Source organism: Paroedura picta, chromosome 7 (assembly GCF_049243985.1).
Source record: "Paroedura picta isolate Pp20150507F chromosome 7, Ppicta_v3.0, whole genome shotgun sequence".
NCBI classification, from domain to species: Eukaryota; Metazoa; Chordata; class Lepidosauria; order Squamata; family Gekkonidae; genus Paroedura; species Paroedura picta.
In genome coordinates this window covers 103,781,304-103,808,295 of record NC_135375.1, presented here as the reverse complement: position 1 = coordinate 103,808,295, position 26,992 = coordinate 103,781,304, and the positions used below count along the sequence as shown (strand labels likewise).

Genomic DNA, 26,992 nt, shown 5'->3' with positions numbered 1-26,992 from the left:
AGGGCGGATTCTTTATTAAGAGTCCTGGATGAAAAGATCTATAATGCAACACAGAGTAACGGTTAGAACTTTATATGTATAGAGATGCAGCCAGTTTATACAGCCACTCAATGAGCTTATCTACGGAGGCGAAGGATCCAAGCATACCCTTGGGCACAGCACTCCCTCCCCACATTACAATTCCACCCCCTCCCACACATACCATGTGTCTCCAGACAAATGACATGCAGATGATTCTACAGCTTCCATTATTATAGGCAGACTTGTTCATGCACGAAATTCCCTGTGATGACATATGCTTAAATGAACACAAACGTTAAGACTTTTTTGGAAAAAAAAATAGTGTTTATTTATAATTCCTGTCTGATCAACCATTTCCTCCATGTTCCTTTTTAGGACAGTGGGCAGGACTCCCGTCAGGGCGTGTAAAATGCTGCCAAGGGCACAACGCTACCGGAGTGTGCAAAAATTTACCTTCCAAGCAGCCATGAGCTCATAAACCTCTGAAATGCCTGTCAAGGAACTCCCTGCTCCAGCCAGCAAGCAGATTGTGAGCTGATCCGTAGAACGTTGGAGCATCCCTCCTTGGGGCCGACCAGCCTAGCAGGCAAAAGGCACCAGGCAGAAGAGTCCATTGGGGAGGGCAAGCAGAATGCCCCTCCTCAAGCAGAGAGAACCAGCCGGGCTTCCCTCGCAGGCCTGGATCTGCCCACTGCCTTGCTCAGAAGGCAAATGCATCAGGTCAGCCAAGTCGACAGAAGCCCTCCCTCAGAAGGCCCAAGACACAATCCCTGTGTGTGCTGGTGACACAGGTACAGGAGCTGGGGAGCTTCAGTTTCATTTCCTTCTCCCTTTCAAGGTACTTCTGCTCCTCTGCAGATGGTGAAACTCCCGTAAGGCTGAGCAAAAAGGCACATAAGTGAAAAATCCTTCACAGTGACATGTAATGAAATGAACACTGTCCTCAACCAGAGCCAGGACTTTCTCAGTCGTTGCCCCCACCTAGTGGAATGAGCTCCCAAGTGATATCAGGGCCCTGCTGGAGCTAAAACAGTTCCACAGGGCCAGCAGAAAGGAGCTTTTCCACCAGGGTTTTGGTCAAGTGAACCAAGTACCAACCAGAGCCCAGAGATCCCTCCCACCATCAGCTACGCCCGCAGAATAAAAAATTGAAGCACAGTGCAGAAAAACTGAGTTCAAATGTTCCACTGATGAATGTCAACTTGTAAACAATTATTTGATACAAGTTCCTATTATTAAAAATATTACCTATTCAATACAAGATGCCTATTTCACTGTGTTGTTCTATGCAAGTTTTCAATTGAAACGCCCTGGACCATAAGGGAGGGCAGTATCTAAAACTAAACTAAAAATAAAAACAAATAAATGTCTGACCCTTGACATTTTTTCCAAAAATCAGATTGTTGCAGATTATGTGGAAAGTGGAAACGCATGTGTGAGAATCTGATTCTCGCTGATGGCTGCCATGCCAGAGGCCACCCGAGGAATGGACACGGTGGTGGCTGACCAGGCCTGGCACTGAGTCCTGCTCACTCCTCCTCCTCCTCCATCGCCTGCATGGCTGCCTCCACCCCTATCACCTCTGCCCTGCCACCATCCCTCTTCCGTGACCAACCCCACCACCAGGAGTGGAGGTGCAGGAGGAATGGGCATGGAAGGCAAACATGGAGGCAGAGAAAGCGGGGCCGTTTTCCGCCTCCTTGCATCTTATGCCACACTCAGGGAGGGGGCAGGATGGATGGACTTCACGTCCATGACTATTTCCATCTCACTCCTCCCCTGGGTGTGGCATAAGATGTGTTTCCACATTAAAAATGCAGCCATGCACAAAGATTAAAAAGGAGTACATGTCCTGTGATGCTGCCACTGACAAGAGCACCCTCCCTCAAAAATCCTGCATATTTGGTACGTAGGGAAGAAAATAAATGGCTTCCACTGCTTTGAAATAATATAACAATTTTATTTTCATAGCCAGCCCTTCCAGGATGGCTCAGGGGAAATGCAGAATAAAAGCAGCGGTGCAGAAGAACCAGGACCAAAGCGATATCAGGACCTGTGAACTGACTGCCAAGAACACCAGGAGTGAGTGGAGTGTGCAGAAATGCCCCGTCTTGCTCTGCAGACAAATGTGCCAGAAGGGCTCATTCAGAAACCCCCAGAAAGAAGCACAGGGGTGGGATGGAGAGACCAGCACACAAATTCGGAGTGTTTCAGGTGCATTTCCTGCCCCTCCAAAACATTTTACACCGGAGCAGAAGGCGAAATGGATGTTCCACCAGATGATTAAATGACAAGGAGGGAATACTACAATTCCCATAAGGCTGAGAGAAAATGCATACGCATGAAAAACCTCGACAGCATTAAATAAATTGACAAAGGGCAATTTTAAAATTAAAAAATACAATATTTATGATCACTGTCTGCATAATCAGCTTTTTCTTTGCATATTTTTAGGATCAGCTGTTTCTTGGTAAGCAGAGATGACAGGACTGTGTGGGAGGGGGAAACCCAGACTCCCCACTGGGTGTGTGAGGCGAAGATGCAGGTATGCAGTACTGACCACACTGTTTGAATATGCAAAGACTTACCCAAAGGAAAGGGGTCAGTGGCTCATGAACAGCCCAACTGAAGGCTCAGCTCTGTGGCCACTACCAGGGAGCAGAACAGGAGGCCCCCTGGCAGGTGTGTGTGTCCGAACTTGGGGCCACCCTGCCTAGCAGAGAGGAGCCACTGCCGGAGGCAGCAGAGTGGGAGTGAAAGGGCTGCGGAATGGCCAGCATGGCCTGTCCCATGAGAACAGGTCCCTTAACCCCTCAACACACTCACCGCTGCTACAGGAGGGGTAATCCATGCTGAAGACACAGGGTGGGTCATCAAGAGGAGGGGCGCCCTGCTTCCAGTGGATGGGCCCCAGCCACACAATTTGCTTCATTGTTCCCACGTAACGACCCACCACCTGTGGGAAGATGAGGCCAGATTCTGATTACTGATCTAGGTGGTACTTTTCTTCATATGTCATCGAACTCGCCAGGATCCCATACAAATATAAAAGATTGGAAGCTCAGATGATTCACCTTCCACCATTTCCAAGACCCCCAGTGCCACTGAGCGCTTCTGAGGGCCCCCAAACCAATGCTGAGAACCAGTGGGACTCCCAGGGCCACGCCATCCCCCCCACTCACAAACACACACCTGGTACTGTCCACTCTGCATGTCTGCCATGCTCCACAGGTCAAAATCTGCTTCTCTCTCATTGAATTCATCGATGCTCACCGTTCCAGTGACACCTGGAAGGGTAAGGCCCCTGGCATCAGCTGCCACTCATAAATAATGGGTGAAATTCCCTGCTAGGCAGGCTCGGGGTGGGAGGGCTCCTCTCTACAGCTAGACCCCCCCTTTCCCCCTCCCCCTCCTCCTCCCACCTGCTTCTTCTTGGCCTGATGCCTCTCAACCCAAGACATCCACTTTATACCTCCCAGGTGCCCCTTCCCACAATTTCTCTGCAGCCTCCCTATCCTCCACCCCTGTGCCACTCTTGCCCCTCCCAACACTATCTGATACCCTGGATTTCCAGGCTCCTCATTTTCTCCAGGATCAGGCTAGTATTCCGCTTGGATCCACCTTCATGCAGCGTCTCAATGAGTGCCCTGATGTATAACAGCAGCCCATCATGGAAGCAGCCGGCCACCAGGTTCTTGTACTAGAGTGAATCAGAGAGAGTGGAGCGTTAAGGAATCCTCCCATCCCCGTCACACAGTTCCCCTGTCCTTTAGGTAGCCACTTTAGGTGGTCTTGGAGGGCACCACCGGGGAACCTTCTAGAAACAGCTCTGGTGGGGGATCCATACGAAGAGTCAGCTGGGGACCAGTGGAGGTGTGTTTCCCCCACCAGCAGCTTCTCTCTCAGAGGCTGGGAATCCAGAGTCCTACCTTGGTCCAAGGTGATCTGGCACCAGCTCTGCTTCAGGCCAGCTCAGCTATGGCAGACCACCTAAGAGACGAGGCCTGGGAATCTTCAGGGCTGCTTCCCTGTAGGTAGTCTATACCCTTTCCACTAATGTGCTAGAAAACACACAAGACAATTCCCCCCCCCCCCGACTCTATTATATGGGGCAGGGTCAGTGACAACAACCGATAAAAGAGATAAAGGATAGTCCAGATCCGGGTGACCCAAAGCAATGCTGCATCACACCATGAAGTTAGGGCAACATGTGGTGGGAAGGAAAAAGGAATCTGAGGTAATGGAAGAGAGGACAAAACTCAGCCCCATGGCCAGTCTCTGAAAGTGCGGGGCCTGTAGCATGTGCCACCATGGTTAAACCAGTACTGAGTTGCAGGACAGTAATCAGGGAAGCCAGGTGGAAAGGAGCTACAGAGGCTGCCCAGAAGAGAGAACCACTGAGAAGGCCATTGCAACACCCTACCTTGAGTAAATAAAGGCTAAGGGAGCCTCTTGACCTGGCCCTAGCAAGTCCACCTAGGTGACCAGCCTGCAGAGGGAAGCCACGGCTGCCCCCTCTCACTCCCGACCTGGGGAATCTCCTGTGCTGTTTCTTCTTCATGGTAGGAGACTCCCCAGGCCGAGGTGAGAAGGGAGTTTTGCCCCTATCTCATCTCTCTTCTCCCAAAGGCCCATGTGCTCAATCCCAGAATAACACAGAGCAGAGAATGAAAGCAGGAAGGGGTATGTGGATTTACCAGGGAGTCATTGAGAGACACACCAAAGTCCCTCTGGGCACGCAGGATCAGCTCACTTTGGAAGCGCCGGTATTCGGGGGTTTGGGGCTGATGGAAAGTGATGATCAGCACCGTCTGCAATAAAGAGAAAAGGGCAGGGAAGCAATCAGTGGCTAAGAACTAGGCAGGAGACAAAAATCACTTCAGGAAGGTGGGGGGCTTCAAAGAAGACATAAAGAGAGTCCAGCAGGATCAGGCAATTGGTTAATCATCCAGCATCCAGTCTCACAACCAGTTGCCCTGAATGCCCAACCAGTTGCCCTGAATGCAGAAACCGAAGAGAGCACAGAGAACTTCCCCAATGTTGCCCCCTCGCCCTTGTATTCAAAGATATACTGCCTCTGGATGTGGAGGTTCCCCTTTTCCTGGTTAATACCTATTCTTGACCTCTGATCTCAGAATTTGTCTCACCCCCTTTAAAGCCGCCCCTGCTGAGCCCTGTGCTTGACTCTGCCTCAGTAGCCCCACAACTGAGTCCTGCTGCCCCTCTTCCTCCCCCACACCAGCTATACCGATGTTGCTTGCTCTCTGCCCTCAGAACCAACTTCCCTCTCTGACTTTAATTCCCTTCTCAAATCCTGCCTCTGCTCATTTGTCCCTGAACCACATAAGCAGTTCCTTCCCAGCTCTGAAAAGGAATTTCTGTCTCACACAAATAAACACCCACAGCCTTCCTCCTCAGCCCTGACCCACAGTGGTGTGGGCCTAGCCAGGGCTGTGCCTGACATGGAGGAAGACCAGCATCCTTCACCAAGATGGATCCCCTTTCGGGTCTCAAGCCAGAAGGTTTTGATGACTCTCACTTGCAACACACCAGCAGTTTTGCCAGGCTGGGGTTCTGCTGCATCAGCAGCTGGGCAGATAATGGCACACACACAGTTGAGCAAGAAAGCCTGAGGTGATTTTAACTCACAAATGGTGGAGTGTGCACTGCAAACCTTATGCTCAATACATGCAGATATGGCGATCCTTTCTCAATTGCCTCAGATGCCTGATGTTGTCACCCCAACCAGAGCCAATTCCATGTGGGGAGGAGTCAAAGTGGCGTTTTCAACCCAGCCTTCACACTTGCCCCTGCCCCCCCCCATTGCCCTTATTTCCAACTTTTGAAACTGAAGGTGCAAGTGAGGTTTGGGCTCTTGTCTCATGCAGAAATGGAGGGTTTTGACATTCCTCCTACTCTGGGCTTGAAACAGAATAGAGAATGCTTCTCCATCTCTGAAAGCCAGCCACAAACATCCCATCCACTCCAGTTTTCCCAGCTGAAGGCTTTCCCCCACACCCTTGCCACAAGCCCAGCCAAATCCCAAAGAGCCCCATCTGCAGTATGTCCTCCTTGCTCACTCTACAGAAACCCTAAGGCAAACTTTTCTATTTTTGTTTATTTATTTGGTTTCGATCCCATATCTCCCTTAGATTGCAGCAGTTTCCAACATAAAATGGAAACAGTCACTAAACAATAAAAAAAAACCAATGCAACATTCAATAAAACCAACAGATAATCTTCCTCCCCTCCTTAGAATGGAGCTGTTTAGTTGTAGTGGGAGAGTATCTAACGGGGTAGGGGAGTGAAGGAGCAAGATGGAAGAGAAAAGGAAGAAAAATGTAGAGGACAAAAGCCTGACTGTGATGACTCACTCATAAGGGGAAAGACCTCTGCCCATGTACAGAAGCACTGCTGGCCCCATTCTGGCTTCATGTCTTCTGGGAGCCCTGGCTCAGCATACTACACCCTTCCTGGGTCTCCCCAAATCCCACCACAACACATCCAAGGGTAGGGAGTACATCTTGCTGAGATTCCTACCCCTTCCCATCCACAGACTTCTGGACTTACCTGGAAGGCTTCTCGGAGGCCTGCTGAATCCGGGCTCTCCTTGCTCTGCCAGGGCTTGGCTGCCTCGCGGTGCCCCACAGCTTCCAGGCTTTCCCCCAAAAGGTCCAGGTAGATGAAGACATAATCGCCATTGGTCATATGCTGAGCTTGTGCCAGGCGCATCATCTGCTGCACCATCTCTGGGGACCCATGGATGTAAGCCACTGAGGAGAAACCACACCGCCCACAGGAGCATGGGTCATATGCAAGCAAGGAATGGAGTCCACGCCAGTGGGCAGGGAAGGGCAAGGTGCCCATCAGCTCTTCGTGAAGCACAAGGCTTGACACAAGAGGCTGTTCAAGGAGCTCTGCAATGTCAGGGCAGAGAGGTCCTACCTTTGGCTACTTGTTCCCTCAAGGGAAGGAGGACCTTAATTGCTCTTTAAAAATTTAAAAACATCAGTTTTTAAATACCAATTACAAATTGCACTAGCAGAGGGAGAGGAAAGAAAGGGAAAGAAGGTCCACATTTGGGACGTCACCAGGAACAATGAAATAACTCTCATGAAGCCAAGAAGCAGCAGGAGGCAAACAGAAAAATCAGATAGTCGCTCTGGAAAGCCCTAAGTGTACTGTGTAGGACCATGAAATTAAACAGCTGTAGTTTAAGCCCCAAAATGTCCACACTGGAAAAAGATGGGGGAAGAATGTGGAAAACAAAGGAATGTGATGGGTTGGCAGTAAACCCCTGCAGTTTGTTAGTAAAAATTAAGGTTATTTTCAAACTAAACATCCAGCATGGATAAACAGGGGATGACTGTTTAAGGATGGCACATCATGTTACTGGCAGATCTTCCCTTGGTCTGGCTTGAATTTATTGTTTACCAATATAATTTGGAGATCCAAGTCCAGGCATTAAAAAAGAAAACAACCCCCTTCCTGTGTTCTGACATTCTCTGCAGTAAGTAGGTTCCTTCTGGTTGTTCCAGGGTAAATATCCAGATCGTTCATCTGGATCTATTTTGGATCCTCTGGATCAGAATGCACCTTGTTCTCATGAGAATATTAACAACCTCTGCAAGTACTAGGAAACCTTCCCCTCCCCTCCCTACAGTTTGATGTGCACCCAGGCTTGCTTCCTCCCCCCCCCTCTCCCTTGCATTACTCTTCAAGACCTCCCCTTTGCATTCTAGGAGGGGGGGAGGCACAGTAGGGGTGCGATGCCTCAGCCGTCCCGCATGGGGTGCCATGGATGCTGCCATCCTGGCCTTCTTATTGATCTCTTTGGGCTGGCTTCTGCCAAGTGGGCAGTGGCAAGAAGCAGGGCCAGAGCTAGAACTGAAGAGCCAAAGGGCCACAGGCTCCTGCGTGGCTAGACTCACCTCGTCCACGGGCTTGCATGGACTGGAGAGCCTCCTCCAGTTTATTGTCAAGGGCAATTAAGTAGTCGCTGCCCAACAACCCATCGAAATTAAGTTGCAACAATTGGAAATTTTGCTGGAAGTCCTGGGCATGGTGACTGAAGGCATAGACAAAGCGGGAGGTCCAGCCAAAGCGCTTCTGCAGGTGTTCCAGAAAGTCCATAAGTTGAATGTGCCCAGCTGGACCGCTGTACACTGTCGTCGTAAATGCAAAAGATCCCTCGTAGTCACCGGCTGAGAGGAGAGGCAGCCTCCATTCCTGGGCCAAGCCCCTCACCTTGCTATCCGTATAGCTGCAGCCAAGCCCGAGCAGGACATCAGGGTCTTCAGAGGCTTTCAGCTTCATGCTGTTCTCCCATGCCAAATCCAGTGAGCAGTTGCCATCCTTCTCTGACGAGCTGAACACAGGGTGAATGGCCAGGCTGGCATCTCTCAGCTCATTCTCCAGCGCTTCCAGGGTCAGCTGCAAGGTGGGGCCCACCCGTGGCCAGGCCCAGAGGTAATGCACATTGTGCTCAGGCAGGACCACCCCCAAGGTCACTTCAGTCAGGGTGGCCCTGCTGTTGGCAGCCAAGGGAACAGACAGGGCAGCATAGGGCAGCAGGGCAAGGGCCTGCAACAGCAGCAGCAGCTGTGAGACCATGGGGAGTTTTTAGGTGCAATGTTCACTCCACAGCCCGTCTTCAACTTGGGCGGTGCCTGTGCTCTCTCAGACCAGAGGAATTGCAGAGGATCCACCTGAGTCACTGGAAACAACCCTGAACCACTATCATTAGCAGCACCCTGCAAGTCGTGGATCTAGCACTTCCCAATGCCTCTGAGTTGCTAAAAAAAGAGGAAAAGATTAAGACATTCCCCTCCATTCCCCCAAATTCATCCTCAATTCTCTCTATTACAGCCATGTTTGCAGACACAAGGCCATTACAGCTTTCCGAGACATTATGGGCCAAGGAAGGTATTGCAGTGGGAGGAGATTTGACAATAGAAGGACCAGGAGATATGGATATTTTTGTAATTCTTCTAATCTCCATCCCATTCCCAGGAACACAGGAGAGGAGGGGAGGGTGACTATGACACTGATGTTGTGTAACGCCAGGTCAGTTAAGAACAAGACCTCTATGAGATTATTTTATGGAGCATGAGATCGACCTAGCGTGCATGACTGAATCCTGGGTGAAAGAAGGCGAAACAGATGCCTTAAGCAATCTTGCCCCACCTGGTTTTCGGCCCTCTGTCAGTCTCGGGCCTCTGGGAGGGGGGAGGGGGTGGCAATATTAGTGCAGGATACTTTCCCCTCTCCCAGCACCATCAATCCTGGAGATAGAGTGTTTTCACCTGAGGTGGGAATCACTTGAGAACCTGGCCACCAGGTTGGTTTACCATAAGCCCAACACACCACCAGCTGGAGGCGGTTACCACCTGGGCTTTGCAGTTTCCCAAACTTCTAGTTTTGGGGGACTTCATCCACAAGATCGCTCCCTAACGTCCTCTCCATCCTCGCCTGAAACTAGCTAAACCAAGGAGCTGAGAGACAGGAATAGGGAACTGAGATGGCTAGAGCAAGTATGGAGGAAATCTCATGATGTAGCTGTGAGAACATCACACACTTATGGCTTAGGAGATGGTGGGGAAGATGGCTAAATGAGAGTTTTATGCCACCTCCATCACATCTGCGAGCACACACCCTGTGCAATTATTTGGGGTAGTTCAGTCTCTTACTGCCCTCGAAGGAGGGCACCAAAATAGGAGTTCTTTTGGAGTTGAGTTGTGAGGCAGATAAGGTCTCATTGCTCTGCTGTGATCTTCCTTCCATGCTTGATACAGAAAGGGAACTAGAGACACCTTGGCCACCTTGTGGGAATTATTTCATGGCTTCAGCTGATGTTCCTGGGCCAGATTAGACATGTTGCTACAGGGCTACCCCCTGTCCTGTGGACCCCTGCCCTTCCTGGCTCCTGAATATGGAGGACAGGCATGAGCTGCTCAAAAGTACATTAAAGATGTGCATGTAAATCTGTGTGGTTGATCACCCCTGGGGGGGGGGTAGAGATAGCAGTCAGCAGAGATAGCAGTGCTGCACAGATCCACAAGTCTTACTGATGAAAACAGCCCACCACAAAACAGGACAAAACTGAATGATAAAGAGAAGACGTGATAAATTCCTTGCCTATCATCATTTATCAAGCCTTTCGTTTGATCAAGGTTTTTACACTGTGTTAGTCATAGTCCACCATTTCCACATCCTGGCCCCTGTTTACAGTTCTCCGCAGAGCCCTTCCAGAAAAACTGTTTGTGGTTTTGTTGCTCCCTCAGAAAGTGGGAGAGGGGACTGGAACCCCCCTCTTGGGAACTCTGCCTCAATGTCTCTCCATTGGTGGCTACAGGACATCTCTGCCCCTCCTTCCTCCAGAGTCCCCTTCTTTCTAGACTTCCTCCCCTACCTCTGGGAATGAGAATTCTTGGTATTCCATTAAGTGAGGCAAGAATTAGAGGAGCTTAGGGGCTTTTTCCTGAGGTTGACTTCGGGAAACCTGAGTTCAAATGCCGCTTTATTCAGGAAGCATGAGCCTTTCTCTAACTCACTTTGGTGGTTATGAGGGGGGAAAATTGGGTATCCCACATGGTTCCACAGAGGAAAGCAGAGAGCAAAGGTGAGATAGAAACTGCAGGAACCCCACTCAATTTAAGTCCAGTAGCACCTTTACAGGAACCAACTGCAGTAACCCAGGTCACCATTTCTTGGGTAGGCTGCCCTCCCTAAGCATGCCTGTGGGGGGAGGCTCATTGCCCAGTGAGATGCCAGAGAGTAGCCCCAAAAGGTGTTTTCTGCTCCCTGCAGTTGATCCTTCCCTATCTTGACCTGGCAAGCCAGGTTAGACCTGCCTTTTTGACCATGGAGGAGCCCCTGAAATATTTTTCAGGCTTTGAGGAACCCCAGAAGCAGTGGCATGCCCCTTCAGAAAAGTGGGTGCAGAAGTAAGATGCGGGAGCCAGCTGATCAATCCGTTGATCATGTGCCATTTCCATTGTGGAAAAACAGACCAGGCTTGTACAGCACCGGAGGAAGTGGGCTCCAGTGACATTTAGTGAGGTCAGCAGCAATCTGAATTCTGGGGAAAGCAGGGTAGCCTCCGAGAAACTCTCATGTAACCCAGGGTTTCCTGGATCCCTGGTTAGAAATCCCTAAATTAGACTACTGTAACAGTCTACACAGGACTACCCTTGAAGACAACTTGGAAATACCGGCTAGTACACAATACCGCAGCAGATTGTTATGGGGCATGCCTATACCACTCCTGTTCTGCAGTTACCCTGTAGGTTAGCTATTAATCCCCAGGTTTAATTCAAGGTGGTGGAAATTATTTCCAAAGCCCATTGTATCTGAATATCCACATAGTAAAAGGACCACCCCTCCCAATGGCAATTCTGCTTCTCTGAGGAAAGCCTTCTGAAGGGGCCCTCCTGCAAACAGGTAAGGACAACTGAGGCTCATGCATGGGCATGGCTCTGTGGTGGCTCCCGTCTTGCACAATGGCATACTTAAGGAGGCCAGAAAGCCTCCCACCCTGCTGTCATTTGGAAGGATGTGTGAAGCAGACTCCCTCAGCCCCGCACTGCTCCTCCGGGTAACCCTGAGTGCAGACCTCGGCCAACTTCTCCAGTGGTTGGGGTACTGCTCCATAGACAATAGCAGGATATCCCAGAATGCTGGTACAGCCTTCCCTGCAGTGGAGGCTCAAGATCAATACAAATTGGTGGCATAAGCTTTGAAGAAAGTGCAGAAGGCACTTCAGGGCTGGCAGTTCTAGGGCTAACCATGGCAGATGGGCAAAGATCCTGCCCCTTTTTGAAAGAAAATAATAAAACCCCAGTCCCCCTGAGTCCTGCTTGGTTTGTGAGCAAAGCAGCTAGCAGCAATCAGGACCTACAGAAGGGCTGGAAGAGACAGATTTGGGGGAGGGGGAGGGGAAGGAAGAGAGGGTTTTTGTTGGTTTGTTAGTGAGATAGGCTTTGCCTCTCAGGAGATTTCAAAAGTCACAAGTATGCCTTTCACGCAAGGACAGGCAAAAATAGTAAAGGGGAGGAGATGGAAGTCAGCCTCCACAGGAGTGGGTTTAAAGAAAACATTTGCTAGGAGACTGAGGTGTCTCAGAGTTTGGCTTCCAGAGAAAACTTACGCTCCTAAATATACAATTATAAACTCATAATTGAGTGGATATGCCCAGTACTTAATGCTGGGCATGTTGTTCACCGCCCAGAAAGTAACCACTGTCATAAATAAATAAAGATTAGGTGACTTCTGTGAAGAGTTCCTGTTTCTCTCTGAACCACGTTACTCCCCTGTCACTGAGGGGACATAAATATTAGGGATTTTTCTGTTTCCCTCACAGGTGGATTAAGGCTTTCAGTAGAGGAGGGACGGTAGAGACCACACTAGTCACACATTTCAAGGTGTTGCCTCTGTCACTTGTGACCCCGATCTTCCCGTGTTGGTCCCATCCTGGTGGGATATAGTGAAGATATTTTTTTTTCCATTTTAAGATTGAAGGGGCTGAATATTACATTTGGATGCAGTTACCTCGAGTTTGTGAGGTAAAAGTTCTACAGAATGCCTCAAAAAGAGTCAAGGGAACAGAATGAAGTTTACAGGACCAAGGCTGAGGAAACTGTAGGGACAGAACAGTTAAGAAATCTGTTAGAAATCGCCTTACGGAAACATTCAGGGCTACACTGAGGAAGACAGGGAGAAAGTCCATCTTCCATACCTGCCATGCCCCAAGAAAGTGCTGGTTTCAGTCCCTGAGAACTTTTGTATGGCAGGAGAGCAAAATGCTACCTAGAACTTTCCTGGCACCCATCAAGTGTTTCCTGAAAGGGATGGTGTCAGTTGGGGCCTTTGCCAGTAAGGCTTCTGATCGACCATTGGAGATCTGCTGGGTTGTACCACCACAGCCCAAGGGTTTTCACTATCTGGAGAGTTGCAGAGGGCATTTTGTGGCTAGCCTGGTGTAGTGGTTCAAGAGCGGTGGCCTCTAATTTGGAGAACTGGGTTTGATGCCCCACTCTGCCAGATGCAGCCAGCTGAGTGACCTTGGGTCAGCTTCAGTTCTCTCAGAGCTCTCTCAGCCTCACCCACCTCACAAGGGGCCTGTTGTGGGGAGAGGAATGGTAGATGATTGTCAACTACATTGGGACTCCTTTAAGTAGTAAAAAAGTGGGGTATTAAAATGGGACTTCTTCTGTAGCACCCATTTTGTGGCTGTGCTCTCCATGCAGTTTCAGAAGGTGTCTGCAGGCTGAAAAAGAGCCTGATCTAGGCATCAGACTCCAGTGTGGCTCCTCTCTATAGCCAGGCACCCCCCTTTCATCTCCCAGTCCCACCTGCTTCTTCCTGGCCTGAGGGGTCTCAGCCCAAGGCATCCATTGTCTATCTCTCACCTACTCCTACCCCTGATTTCTTTGCGGCCTCCCCATTCTCCATCCCACCACCACTCTTGACCCTCCCATCACTCGCTGATATCATGGATTTTCAGGCTTTTCATCTTTTCCAGGATGCAGCTGATATTCTGCTTGTTTACACCTTCATGCAGCGTCTCAGTCAGTATAATGTGATTTAAGCGCATCCAGGTGGAGACCGCCCTCTAGTGTGCACTAGTCATTTTGCCAGTTTCTCCATAGATAGCAGCAGTCTATCCTGGATGCTGGTGCAGCCCTCCCTACAGTGGAGGAGCAACATCAATACAAATGGGTGGCCTGCCTGGGCAAATGAGGCCTGTGCAGAAGGCACTTCTATCATCTGCCATGGAGTGTGTGGTAGATGGGCAATGTTCCTGTCCCTTTGTAAAAGGAAAGAAGAAAACCCCAGTTCCCATTAGACCTTTTGTGTTTTTGTGACCAGCGCAGCTAGCGGTAGTCCAGATCCATGAAAGAGCTGGAGGAGCCAGATTTTGGAAGAAAGAAATTTGTTTTTAGTGAGATAGGGCTTGCCTCTGCAGAATGATAGCCTGCAAAGGTCCTCAGGAGACTTCAAAAGTATGGAGTCTGCCTTTTGTGTGAGGACAGGCAAGCATAGGAGAGGGGCAGAGATGGAGTTTGGCCTCCACAGGAGTGAGCTGATAGAAAGCTTTGCTAGGAGACTGTGGTGTCTCAGAGTCTGGCCTCCAGCAAGCATTTGGCTGTTAACTACAGTATTTGTTGGCATATAAGACTACTTTTTTCCGCTGAAAAACATGCCTCCAAGTGGGGGGGTCGTCCTATACGCCAGGTGCACTTCAGTTGGGAAAGACATAGCTGCCCATAGTGGCCTATAGTACTGTAATGTAATGTAACAAACTCTATATTTTGAGTGGAAATGTTGGGGGGTCGTCTTATACGCCCAGTCGTCTTATACGCTGGCAAATACGGTACTTTCTGAATGCCTCAGCATGCAACCATCACCTCATAAATGAATGGGCCCTGTACTTAATGCTGGTCATATTGCTCACCGCTCCAAGATGGCAACTGTTGAGGGTGTGCGTGTGTAAAATCACTTCTCAATATTCAACTATAAGCTCATAAACAACTGGGCCCAGCAAGATTATGCTACCTCTGTGAAGAGTTCCTGTTTCTTTTTCAAAACCACCTTATACCCCATTCTTGATAGTAAATAAAAGTCCCCCCCCCCTGTTTTCTGCACAGGAGGATTAAATCTGCCAGGTAAAGAGAAGAGAAGAAGAGGTGTTTTTTTATAACCTATAAAAAATTCCCAAAGTGGCTTACAAACCCTGTTCTCTTCCTCTCCCCACAACATTTACCCTGTGAGGTGAGTGGGGCTGAGAGAGCTCTAAGAATACTGCTCTGTGGGAATAGCTCTAAGAGAACTTATAATGTAACTTATTATGTAAACTGCTTGGAACCCTTGGGAAGGGCAGTATAACAATTAAATTAAAAATAAAATAAATAAACTGGTAGTTCCAAGGTCACCCAGCTGGCTGCATTTGGAGGAGTGGGGAATCAAACTCAGTTATCCAGATTAAAGGTCTCTGCTCCTAACCATGCTGGTAGAGGATGGAGGCCTGAGATCAGACTAGTCAAGATTTCTCTCTCTGTCAGCATCATTTGATATTCCCATGATTGTCCCATCCTGGTGGGATACAGCCAAGATACCCTCCCACCCCCCACCCCCATTTTGAGACTGAAGTGGCTGAATGTACCAAACTGGCTGAATATAACATCCTGAGGCAGTTACCTCAAGTCTGTGAGGTAAAAGTTTTACAGAACGCCTCCAAAAGAGACAAGGGAACAGAGTGAAGGTGACAGGACTGAGGGCTGAGGAAAATGTGGGGACAGAAGAGTTAGAAATCTGGAAAAATCAAGCCAGAGATTGAGATGGCTAAATTCCCACAGGAAAAAAGAGAGAGGGAGGCAAAGAGAATCAGAGCTTCTGAAATTTAAAAAGAAATCAAAAGAGCTTAAGGCAGAGAAATGAAGAGCAAGAGGAGCAACAAAAAGAACTGTTATGATGTGGCCTGGGGGCTTGGTGTCATTGGGTGTGGGGAGGGAAATAGATTAGTTTTGTTCATCATGAAGATTGCTGTTGCTGTTGTTTTTATGGGGTTTTATCATTTTTATTGTTAGCCTCCACATGCCAGCTGTGCCGACAGCTAATAAATACAAGTATAATAAAATAAATAGAAGAAGAAGAAGAAGAAGAGTTGGTTCTTATATGCCGCTTTTCCCTACCCGAAGGAGGCTCAAAGCGGCTTACAGTCGCCTTCACATTCCTCTCCCCACAACAGACACCCTGTGGGGTGGGTGAGGCTGAGAGAGCCCTGATATCACTGCTCGGTCAGAACAATTTTATCAGTGCCGTGGCGAGCCCAAGGTCACCCAGCTGGATGCATGTGGGGGAGCGCAGAATCGAACCCGGCATGCCAGATTAGAAGTCCGCACTCCTAACCACTACACCAAACTACATAGATTTGGGAAGCAACATCATGTCAGCACTGAGGTAGAGGCCATGGCAGGAGTGTGGAGTGAAAACTGGACATCCACCCCCATAGCATCTGGAGATAAATGGCCTTACTGAAACATTAAAGGCTATACTGAGGAAGACACAAGGCAGTGAGATCATACATGGAAGTGCATCCCAATGCATCTTCAGCGACTGCTGTTCTATTTTTCAGTACCTCAGGAAAGCTCTGGTTTCAGTCCCTAAGAACTTTTGTATGGCAGGAGAGCAAAATGAGATGGTTCTAGGTGCCCACCATTCCCTAAAATTGACTGGACCAGTTGGGGCCTTTGCCCAGCAAGGCTTCTGACCAGCCATTGGAGATCTGACTGCCAGAGCCACCACAACACCAGGGTTTTCATGATGTGACTGAAGGAGAGCTGCAGTGGGCATTTTGTGGCCTGCACAGTGTATTGGTTGAAAAGCTGCAGCCTCAAAAATGGAGACCATGGTTTGATTTCCCACTCCTCCTCCACATGCGGCCAGCTGGGTGACTTGGGCCAGTCCCAGTTCTCTCAGAGCTCTCACAGCCCCACACATCTCACAGGGTGTCTGTTGTGGGGAGCCAATAAGGTGCTTCTCCCCCTGTTTCTAGACTTCCTCCCCTACTTCCTGCAATGGCTTTTTCTTGAGATTGACTTAGGGAGACCTAGGTACAATATCTGCTTTAGTCAGGAAGACCCTGACCTTCCCATGTTGGTCCCATGATGATGATAGGCAAGATATTTTTTTTCATTTTGATACTGAAGTGGCTGAATTTAACAATTGGAAGCAGTTACCTCAAGTTTGTGAGGTAACATTTTTACAGAATGCCTCCAAAAGAGACAAGGGAACAGGCTGAAGGTGACAGGACTGAGGCAAACGTGGGTCAGAAGAGCTAAATCTCACAGGGTGTCTGTTGTGGGGAGAGGATAAAAAAGGTGTTTGTAAACCATCCTGGGACTCCTTTGGGCAGTTAAAAAGCTGGGTATAAAAAAATGGTTCCTCCTCTTCTTAAAGGTAAAGGTATCCCCTGTGCAAGCACTGGGTCATGTCTGACCCTTGGGTGATGCTCTCTAGCATTTTCATGGCAGACTCAATACGGGGTGGTTTGCCAGTGCCTTCCCCACCTCCTCTTCTTAGGCAGCCATTTTTTTGCCGTGCCCTCCATGCTGTTTCAGAAGGTGTCTGCAGACTTTAAAAGTACCTGCTCTAGGCTTCATAAAACGTGTTTGGGAGGGGGGGGGGAAGCTTGGGGAACCAGTTCATGATAAACCTTGCAGTGGTATAATGGCTCTTTGAACTAGAGATTTTCAGAGTCTATGACAACGACAAAGACAATGGCCCAGCTAGTACCAGCAGAGGGCACAACTCGAGCAGCTGGTGGTTCTTTTTGAGTTTAGAAGGGCACCTTGCAGAGACACCCTGTTGTGGGGAAAGGAAGGGAAAGGCATTTGTAAGTCACTGTGTGACTCCTTTAGGCTGTCATCAGGATGAGGAAGTATCCAGGTGGTTTATCTCCATCTGAGACCTTGGTGAGAGGTAGTAATATTCAGTCCATGCCTCCAGATAACACGCCACTTCCAAATGGTGGCAACTGTCCTGTCCTCCTATGTTTTTTTCTAGGGGCCACTGGCAGGTAAACACAAAATTCAAGCAACATGGAAATCCATATTGCCTGTGTTCATCAAGGTATTCCTTATGTTCATAATCCTCTTCACAATATAAAATCTTGCTCCCACCCCCCCAAAACCTAAAAGACATGTCGGGAGTTTTCCCCCTAAATCAATGGGGAGGGTGACTGTTATTCAGGTGAGGAAGAAGCATCAACTAGTCTGTAAACAAGAATGGAGGCTTCTTTTCACCTCCGTCCCTCCTTCCCAGCTCTAAGAACCAGGAGCCTCAAGCATCAAATGCACCCTCCCTTATCCTGTGAAAACAGTACTTGAAAAGTCCTTGGAGGGGGGGGGGGCACTAATAAAAAAGAGCCCCACCAGCATGAACAGGGCACACTAATTGTGAGTGTCCTCTGGGTGGCCATTGGTCCCAGATGGTTGAGGTGGCGCTTCTACCTTGGTCTCAGGTACCAGTGTTCCCTCAGCTGTGCTTAACATGGGATGGGTTCTTGCTACTAAACTCCTTGAGGGAACAAGAGAAGCAAGAAAGGAGTGACTAAGAATGAAACTGCATTGGAGCATGCTGACTTTCACATCCTCAGAAACTATTTTGTGTATCTAAGTTGAACCTTTTGGCCCATGTTCTCCATTTGGGGTGCAAAGGTCTCCAACTCTGTCCATTAGGACCCATTTCTGAACATTTTCCAGACTCTTGTCTGTCAGAGATTAAAGGTACTGGCTGAACAAACTGCAGACCTAACAATTTATTTCAGTTTTTTTATTTTTAATTAATTAATTAATTAATTAATTAATATTTATATACCGCCCTCCCTGAGGGCTCAGGGCGGTTTACAGGAAACAGGAAAAAGATACAGATAACATATGGTAACAATATGTGATCACACTGATAACAATATAACAACAATAACCTTAACATGATAACAACAATAATGTTAGAGAATTATGGAACTGCAAAAGAGCCTCAACTCTACTCTTACTGGGACCCAGTAGGAGGGCGGGGCTTGGGGGCCATGGTTTGGGTAGAACTCAACCAAATGCAAAAGCACGAGTTTTACTTCCTCCACTGTGTAATTGATGTCCAAGCCTTAGAAGAGTGATACTTTGAACAGGTATAAACTGATGCCCAGAAAAATTGATCTAATAGTTCAAGTTTTGATACATGCATTGCTTCATTTCATACCATCAGAAGTGACACATTGGAAGGTTTCACTACAGTCACACAGGTTTCAGCAGATGTCACCTGCATTGTTGTTTATTATGGGATAGGACTGAGAGCTATCCTGAACCTTATGTCATGCAATGGAGTGGGATGGGACAGCTGGCATCTCTTCATGCTCTGCGTGTGATGTCACATTTTGGAAGGCTCCTCCACCATCCTGGTATAGTTAGAACCAGCTTGGTGTAGTGGTTAGGAGTGCTGACTTCTAATATGGCGAGCTGGGTTTGATTCCCCGCTCCTCCACATGCAGCAATCTGGTGACCTTGGGCTCACCACAGGACTGATAGACATTGCATATACATGTAAGCATGTACATCATCTTAAAAAAAAATGGTGTGAGAGTCAGATTCTCGCATATAATATATATGTGAAACATCTTACGCAGCAGCCTTGGTTCATACGGCGCTTCCTGGGCAAGGGTGGGCTTGGTGGCCAGCCGAGCACCACGCTCCCTCCTGCACTGCTGGGCTGCTCACACCCCTGCCCAAAAGGTGGGTCTGTGGATGCGACACAAGTGTGTGTGTGTGTGTGTGTGTGTGTGTGTGTGTGTGTGTGTGTGCAGGGGGAATAATGTGCAAGATGGCAGACATACCTGTGGCTGCACCCTGCTTCTGTCCATTCCTATCATAGAATCATAGAGTTGGAAGGGGCCATACAGTCCATATAGTCCAACCCCCTGCTCAATGCAGGATCAGCCCTAAGCATCCTAAAGCATCCTATCTGGTGCACAGGTTCCCCCTGGCCATCAGCAGTGGTAGGAGGGGGGTATGGTTGCAAGAGCCAGATCGGGACCTGGGAAGCCAAAGAAAGGGCCCAAAAGCACTAATGGCTCAAAAATCTTGAAATCATGTCACATATGAACAAAACATAAGTGATATAAATCAGTACAGAAAAATCATACCGAGAAAATATACAAATGAAAGAAAGTACAAAATTGAACCTTTATAATTAAACAAGTAACAGCAAGGGATTTCCTGGCAGAGGGAAGGGGTGGTGACCCAAAACGCATACAAGAAGAACAAGAACAATATATAGAGAAAAAAATCAATCTTAACAATTAAACAGCTAACAGCAGGGAATTTGTTTTGTAGCCAGATGGTGAAACGAATGGAAGCCGCTCCTCCTTCTGCAGTTCCGCCGAGGGATTCTCAGGGTGCCTGACTCCTCAGACTGTGGGAGAGAGCCACACAACAGCAACACGCAATAAACAGACATGGAACCCAACACTGGAATGGGAGGGAATGGATCAAAGGACCCCTCCGGGGCCCCAGAAACAAGGCTGAGACAAGGAGGCAGAGAAAGTCTTGGGCTGCTTTTGACTTCTCCTCTCTCACCTCTGGAGCCGGAGTCCATGTCCTCAGCATGCAAGACTCCACAGCACAACCCCCCATAGAGAGATGCCCCAAACAATAGATGCCTCTGCTCCACATGTAGGTCAGCTGTGGTCTCTGTTCCCGGTTGGTTAAAATGTCAGGGAATACAGGAAGAGAAAAAAGAGTGAGGAAATCCATGGGGGCGGGGGGTGTCTCTATACCACAGCATCCAGGACACCAAATGGGAGTGGTTAATTTGGAAGAGCAGGGCTCAGGGTGCCCATGGTGACCATCCCTGCCCACAGAGAAAAGGAGGAGGAAAGCTGATGAGAAAAGAGATAAAAGGAGATCCCAGAGGTTGTTGTCCTTGGAGTAGGAGACTCAGTGGTGTAAAGAGCAGCTCTTCCCTTGCTTTCCTTTCCTGTCCAGATGCTGGGCAGGCCTCAGTCCCCAATTTCCTGCATGGAGTGGCTGTCCCATCCACCAGGCAGTTGGATGACCTCGTCGCTTTGCTGCAGTGGAGGTTCTGTGTCAGGGGACTGGAGAGAGGGGAAAGCAGAATAAAAATTAGACCCTGACTACTGATCTTCTCCACCCACCCCATGGAAACAACTCCATCTATGCGGCTTGCTTTCCCACACTTGGATTGCCCATGGGATGCAACAGCAAAATTCTATGTGAGACATTTCTGATTCCCACCCCTGATGGGAAACGTTTCCACTGCACCCCAGAGGTCTGAATGCAGGTGCAGACCCCTCAGAGATATTCCCTCTGGAGGGGCTCATCATGTTCTGTTCCCCCCTTCTGGGACAGGAAACTCCTCCTGTCAAATTCCTCATGGAGCCAGGATACATCAAAGAGTGACCCATCTAGCTCCCATCAAAGTCCAGTATGGCTCACCAAACATGTGGAGTTCTAGGAGCTGGTTCCCTGGATGCAGTCAGGTGAAATTCTCCCTCCATGGAGTCAGGTATGAAGAGATTCAGCAGGGGAATAGACCATGTTCTGCAGCTGCCAATCCCTGGATCCGTTCACCTCTCTCCTGTCCATCATGGGTAGTCACTGAAGAGCTGTGCAGCCACACACTTACCTGTGTTGGTTCAGCTGCATATTCTTCTCTTAGCCAAGCTGCTTTTCAATTTGCACAGAGGGTGAAACGGATGCTTCTCCAGATAAAGATTATGCACACGAGTCTACAGCTTCCATTATTATAAGCAAACTAGTACATGCACAAGAATCCCTATGGTAACATACACTTAAATAAATGCAAACAGTAAGCCTTTTTTATTTTAAAAGTGTTTATTTATTATCCCTCTCTCTGTTTCCTCTCTGTTCATTTTGATGGCCGACTGTGGAGCAGGGAGCAGAGACACCAGATCTTTCTGGAGGAGGCAGGACTCCCATCAGGATATGTGAAACGCTGCCAAGTGCACGGTGCTGTCAGAAGGTGCAAAACTCACCTGGCAGGTAGTCCTGAGAGGCTCATTGACACTAGAACTGCCTGGCAAGAAATAGCCTCCCTGCTCCAACCAAGCAGATTGGAAGGTGAACCGGAGAGCCTTTGAGCATCCCTCCTTAGGGCCGACCAGCCTAGCAGTCCAATCAGAAGACTGCATTGGGGAGGTAAGCAGAGAGAACAAGGTGGGCTTCACTCACAGATCTGGATCTGCCCACTGCCTGGCTCCCCAAGCTGCTAGGCATGGAGGGAGAATGATAACTCCCGTAAAGCTGAGCAAAGAGGCGCATGCATGAAAAACCCTCGATGGCAACATGGAATGAAATGACCATCGAAAATGTTAAAGGCATTACAAAAAACACCATGTGGACAATATTTTTATTTATTTTGTACTTGGATTTGTTGTCTGCCCTCTGTCTGTGGATCCAGGGCAGATTACATCAAGATGAAGTTATATACAATACACTTAAATACAACAGTAAGAGAGCCCCTTGGAGTGATGGCAACCTCTCAGCTCCCTTCTCCCGTCTGCAGACGGACTCTGACCCTTTCAAGGTCCTTCTGTGTCTGAGCAGAAGGCGAAATGGAGGCTCCTCATGGAGGGAGGCCACAACTCCCATAAGCGTTTATGCATGAAAAACGCCCCACAGTTAGACAGAATGAAATGAACACTCAACAATAAAGGCATTTTGTAAAGTACCACATAGATCAAAACTGTCTCGGCAAATAATTTGCTCAATAAGTGTTCTTGTGACTGGCTTCTATGCAGTGAACAGTGATAACAGGTCTGACAGGGGGAGGCAGGACCTCCACTGGGACCCCAGAAATGCTGCCGATTGTACCCTTCTGCTTGAATATGCAGAAACTTACCTGGCCAAGAGGGTGAGGTGCTCAAGAGGGGCTGAGCTGCCCAACAGCTGATCTCCTCCTCCCATCAGCTGACAGATGGTGAGCTGTCTGCATCCCAAAGCAGGGCTACTCAGTGGAGCAGAAGGGACCCCCGCCCAGCTGGGGAGGGGACAGGGTCTGGGCCATGGCCTGCAGGAAGTCTGTCCTGCCACAAAGGGAACCAGGCTTCTCTTGCAGGTCTGAATTTGCCTTCTTCACATGGCTTTTTGCTCATTGGTTCTGGCTGGATCCTGCTCAGCCAGTTCCCTGATCATCACATGCATTTTGGGGAGTGCTATAATTTTCTGGGTTTTTTTTCTTTCCCAGTTCCCATCCCCTCTGCATTCTTCTGAGACCACTATTACCCCAGTCCTTTTCTGGGAGCCAATTTGGAACCCCGTTCTTCCTGGGGTGCATTGTTTCTGCTAGTTTTGCTTGTCCTGCTCATTTCCATCCACCTCCTGAGGTTTGTCCTGCTGTCACTGTCACTCCACACCTGCACCTCCCCTCATGCTGAAGAAGATGGGCAGTTTCACTTTTCAGGTTTTTTAGAGGCACTAAAATGTCAGTGTATTATGCACCCTTGAAATGGTTGGTCAGACATGTTCTCTAATTTCTCAGTGCTCCGTTTTTTAAGTTTCTAGCCCTTTCCCTTGTGGGAGCCCTTTTCCTCTTTATGAGGGAATGAAAGAACTAGAGACTTACTTTAAAAACAAAAGAAAGCAAGGGAGTTCAGAGAACCTGGCTAACACAACTCATTGCATTAGATCGATACTTTAGGGCAGTGGCTCTCAACCTGGGGGTTGGGACCCCTTTCGGAGTTGAATGTCCCTTTCACAGGGGTCACGCCAGGGCAAGCAACTTGGCAAGGGGGGGGAGCCATCCACACAAGAGCCATGCAGGGTAGATTGAGATAAAGCGCTCGTCTGTCCGGAGCAGCTGAAAAGAGCGAGATGGGCATGGTGGGACAAGAGGGAGAACTGAAATGAGAAATCCCGGGGGGGAAAACCCAATTTATATACAATCATGAACAAGGGATCTTCATGCCATTGGTCAGTTTTGGTTTAATTTCTGTGAAAGAATGCATAATTTTATGGTTGGGGGTCACCACAACATGAGGAACTGTATTAAAGGGTCACGGCATTAGGAAGGTTAAGAACCACTGTTTTGGGGCCTTTAAAAAAATGCCTACACCATCAACAACAGCATATAAGGTATGTGGAAAAGAAAATGAACTGGTTCTACTGCTGTGAAAACCCAGGAGGATATATGAACAGAAGAACCAGGCCCAAATCAATTCCAAGTCTTATGCATCACCCAGGAGTGATTCGAGTGTGCAGAAATGCCCCGTCTTGCTCTGCAGACAAACGTGTCAGACTGGCACAAAGTTGACCGAAGGGCTGATTCAGAAAGCCCCAGAAAGCAGCTCAGGGGTGGGAGGCTGGCAGGCAAGCTCAGAGCATTTCAGGTTCACTTCCTTCCCCTCTCAAGGCACTTTTGTACAAGAGCAGAAGGGGAAACTGATGTTCCACCAGACGACTAAATAAAATGGAGGGAATACTACAATTCCCATGAGGCTGAGAGAAAATGTGTACTCATGGAAAACTTCAATGATACCACAAAAGAAATTGAACAACAAACAGCAAGACTTTTAAATTAGTGCAGTATTCATATTCACTGTGTGAATAATTAGCTAGTTTTTTGCATATTTTAGGGATGACTGTTTCTCAGAGAGCAGAGATGGCAGGACTGTGTGGGAGGGGAAACCCAGACTCCCCACAGAGTGTGTGAGAAGAAGATGCAGGTGTGCAGTATTGACCACAACACTGCAATGACTTACCCAAAGGAAAAGGGTCAGTCCGTCAACACACTCACCTTTGTCACCTTTGTCACAGGAAGGGTCATTCCTGCTGAAGACACAGGGTGGGTTGGAAAGAGGGACCCCTTTCTTCCAATGGATGGGCCCATGCCAATCTATTTGCCCCATGGATCTGTTGTAATGAGCCACCACCTGAGGGAAGGAGAGGCCAGATCCTGATCACTAATCGAGACTGCACCTTCCTCCACATCTGTTGCACCTTCTCAGAATCCCATCCAGATACAAAGGCTTGGAGGCCCAGATGTTTCACCTCACACCTCCCCCAAGACCCCCAATCCCACCCAGGGTTTTCGGCACATGCAAACCGATGCTGAGACCCAGTGAGGCTGTGTGGGGCTCTCCCTTGCCTGCCATGAACAGCACTCCCCACCCCACAGACACACACCTGGTACTGTCCACTCTGCAAGTCTGCCATGCTCCACAGGTAGAAATCTGCTTCTCTCTTATTGTGCTCATCGATGCTCACTGTCCCAGTGACACCTGGATGGGGGAGGGCAGGAAAGGAGACTCACATCATCTCCACTTGGCCTCTGGCACCAGTTGCCCCTGATGAATCATGGATGAGATTCCCTGCTAGGCAGGCTCTGGGGGGAGGGCTCTTGGGGGGTAGCCAGGTCCCCCTTTCCCTCCCCCCCTCCCACCTGATTCCTCCTGGCCCAGGGGGGGTCTCTGCCTGGTCTCAGGCTCATGTTGTAGCTTCCCCCTTTGACACCTATTGCTCTTCAGTGGCCAAATCAACCTCCCTATCCTTTCCCACTCCCACCACCATCTCATACCCTGGATTTTCAGCCTCCTCATCGTTTTCAGGATCAGGCTGGTATTCCGCTTGGATCCATCTTTATGTAGCGTCTTAATCAGTGCCCTCATATATAACAGCAGCCCATCATGGAAACAACTGGCCAGCAGGTTTTTGTGCTAGAGTGAATCAGAGAGAGAGAGAGAGAGAGAGAGAGAGAGAGAGAGATTGAGATTGAGAAGTTTTCCCATCCCCCTGACCCAACTCCCCTGTCCTGAAGGCAGCCATTCCCTTGGTCTTGGAGATCACCGTCAGAGGACCTGCTAGAAACCGCTCTGGGGGTGGATCCATAAGAAGAGCCAGGTGGCAACGAATGGAGGTGTGTCTCCACCACCTGGCAGCCTGGATCCTGAATTGGTCCAGACCAGCAGCTTGTCTCTCAGGGGCAGGGAATCCAGGTACCCACCTTGGCCCCACCCTGCCTCAGGCAAGCTCAGCTGTAGCAGCCCACCTAAGACTTGGGGCTTCTGATTTATTGAGGGATGCATCCCTAGAGGCAGTCTGCCCCTCTCCCACTTGTGTGTTGCAAAACCCAGCAAATCCCTCTTTCAGGCTGTATTACAGCCTTTCTCAACCATTTTACCATTAAGGTACCCCTGCACCATTCCTCAGGATTTAGTATGGACATAGTATGATTGTGCAGAATATGGTTGGGAAGCATAGTTTAGTACACAACTACCGGGGCCTCTCTCCTTCCCACCCCCTCGAGGCCCAGCCTTAGCCATTCTGGGATGGGGAGTCAGCATGATCATATAGTCATATCACCCAATACATGTTTAACAAATTTATATTAAATATATTGAAAATTAATTATCACCTTTTCAGGAAGCTCTTCTGGGGTCATCAAGAAACCCAGGTTGAGAAAGTCTATTATATGGGGGTAGGATCAGTGACAATATTGGATAAAGGAAAGAAAGGTCCATCCAGAAATGGATGACCCAAGGCAACCCTGCAGCAGACCATGAAGGGGGGGCAGAGTATAGTCAGAAGGGCAAGGGACTGGGATGGAATGAAAGAGGGGGCAAAACTCAGCTCCAAGGCCAATCCCTGGCCACTAGAAGGCTCCCGGCTCCATCCAGGCACCTCCACTGAGAAAGGACCCCCAGGAAGAGGGTCACATAGAGCCACCCCCACCCAGTTGGCCCAGCCAGCCCTGGGCTCCAGGGACTCAGCACCAAGCACACAATCTCCACAGCTCTTCCTCCAGGAAGATCCTGAAGCCCTGTCCTTACAACAGGGAGGCAGGAACATTCAGCCCTTCTTCCTCCTGAGTGATTAGAAATAAAGAGCATCCTAGAATGCCCAGAAGACAGGACAATAGCCAAGAAAACTAGGCGGAAAGGAGCAACAGAGGATGTCCATAGAATCATGGAATCGTAGAGCTGGAAGGTGCCTCCTTCAATGGAGGATCAGCCTAAAGCATCCGGAATAAGTATCTGTCCAGTCCCTGCTTGAAGACTGCCAGTGAGGGGGAGCTCACCAACTCCGTAGGCAGCCAGTTCCACTGATGAACTATTCTGACTGTGAACATTTTTTGTCCTGATGAGTAGAGGATATGGTTCTCCCTGCAGTTTAAATTCATTACTGGGGATCCCATCCACTGCTGTCCAGAAAAGAGAACCACCAAGAAGGTTATTTCCACAACCTGCCTGGAGTGAATGAAGGCTAAGGGAGCCTCTTGACCTGGCCGCAGCAAGCCCACCCAGGTGACCGACCTGCAAGGGGAAGCCACTGCTGCCCCCTCCCACTCCCCTACCTGGGGAATCTCCTGTGGTTATTTCTTCTTCTCCCAAAGGCCCATGTGCTCCCTCCCATAACAACAAAGCAGAGAGGTCACTGAAGAA

General features: G+C 48.9%; 1 protein-coding gene across 1 annotated transcript in view; it reads right to left on the bottom strand.

The window, feature by feature from the left end:
• Window positions 1-854: 854 nt before the first annotated feature.
• The window catches only part of LOC143841958 (atrial natriuretic peptide receptor 2-like), a 75,760-nt gene continuing 49,622 nt past the window's right edge, over window positions 855-26,992 (bottom strand). Inside the window, exons 5-13 of the mRNA XM_077346508.1 lie at window positions 24,738-24,832; window positions 24,349-24,484; window positions 6,592-6,794; window positions 4,719-4,832; window positions 3,583-3,721; window positions 3,214-3,308; window positions 2,848-2,977; window positions 1,998-2,137; window positions 855-899 (exon numbers count right to left, since the gene is read on the bottom strand). Coding sequence (XP_077202623.1) covers window positions 855-899; window positions 1,998-2,137; window positions 2,848-2,977; window positions 3,214-3,308; window positions 3,583-3,721; window positions 4,719-4,832; window positions 6,592-6,794; window positions 24,349-24,484; window positions 24,738-24,832 — 1,097 coding nt within the window. The remainder of the gene's footprint in view (window positions 900-1,997; window positions 2,138-2,847; window positions 2,978-3,213; window positions 3,309-3,582; window positions 3,722-4,718; window positions 4,833-6,591; window positions 6,795-24,348; window positions 24,485-24,737; window positions 24,833-26,992) is intronic.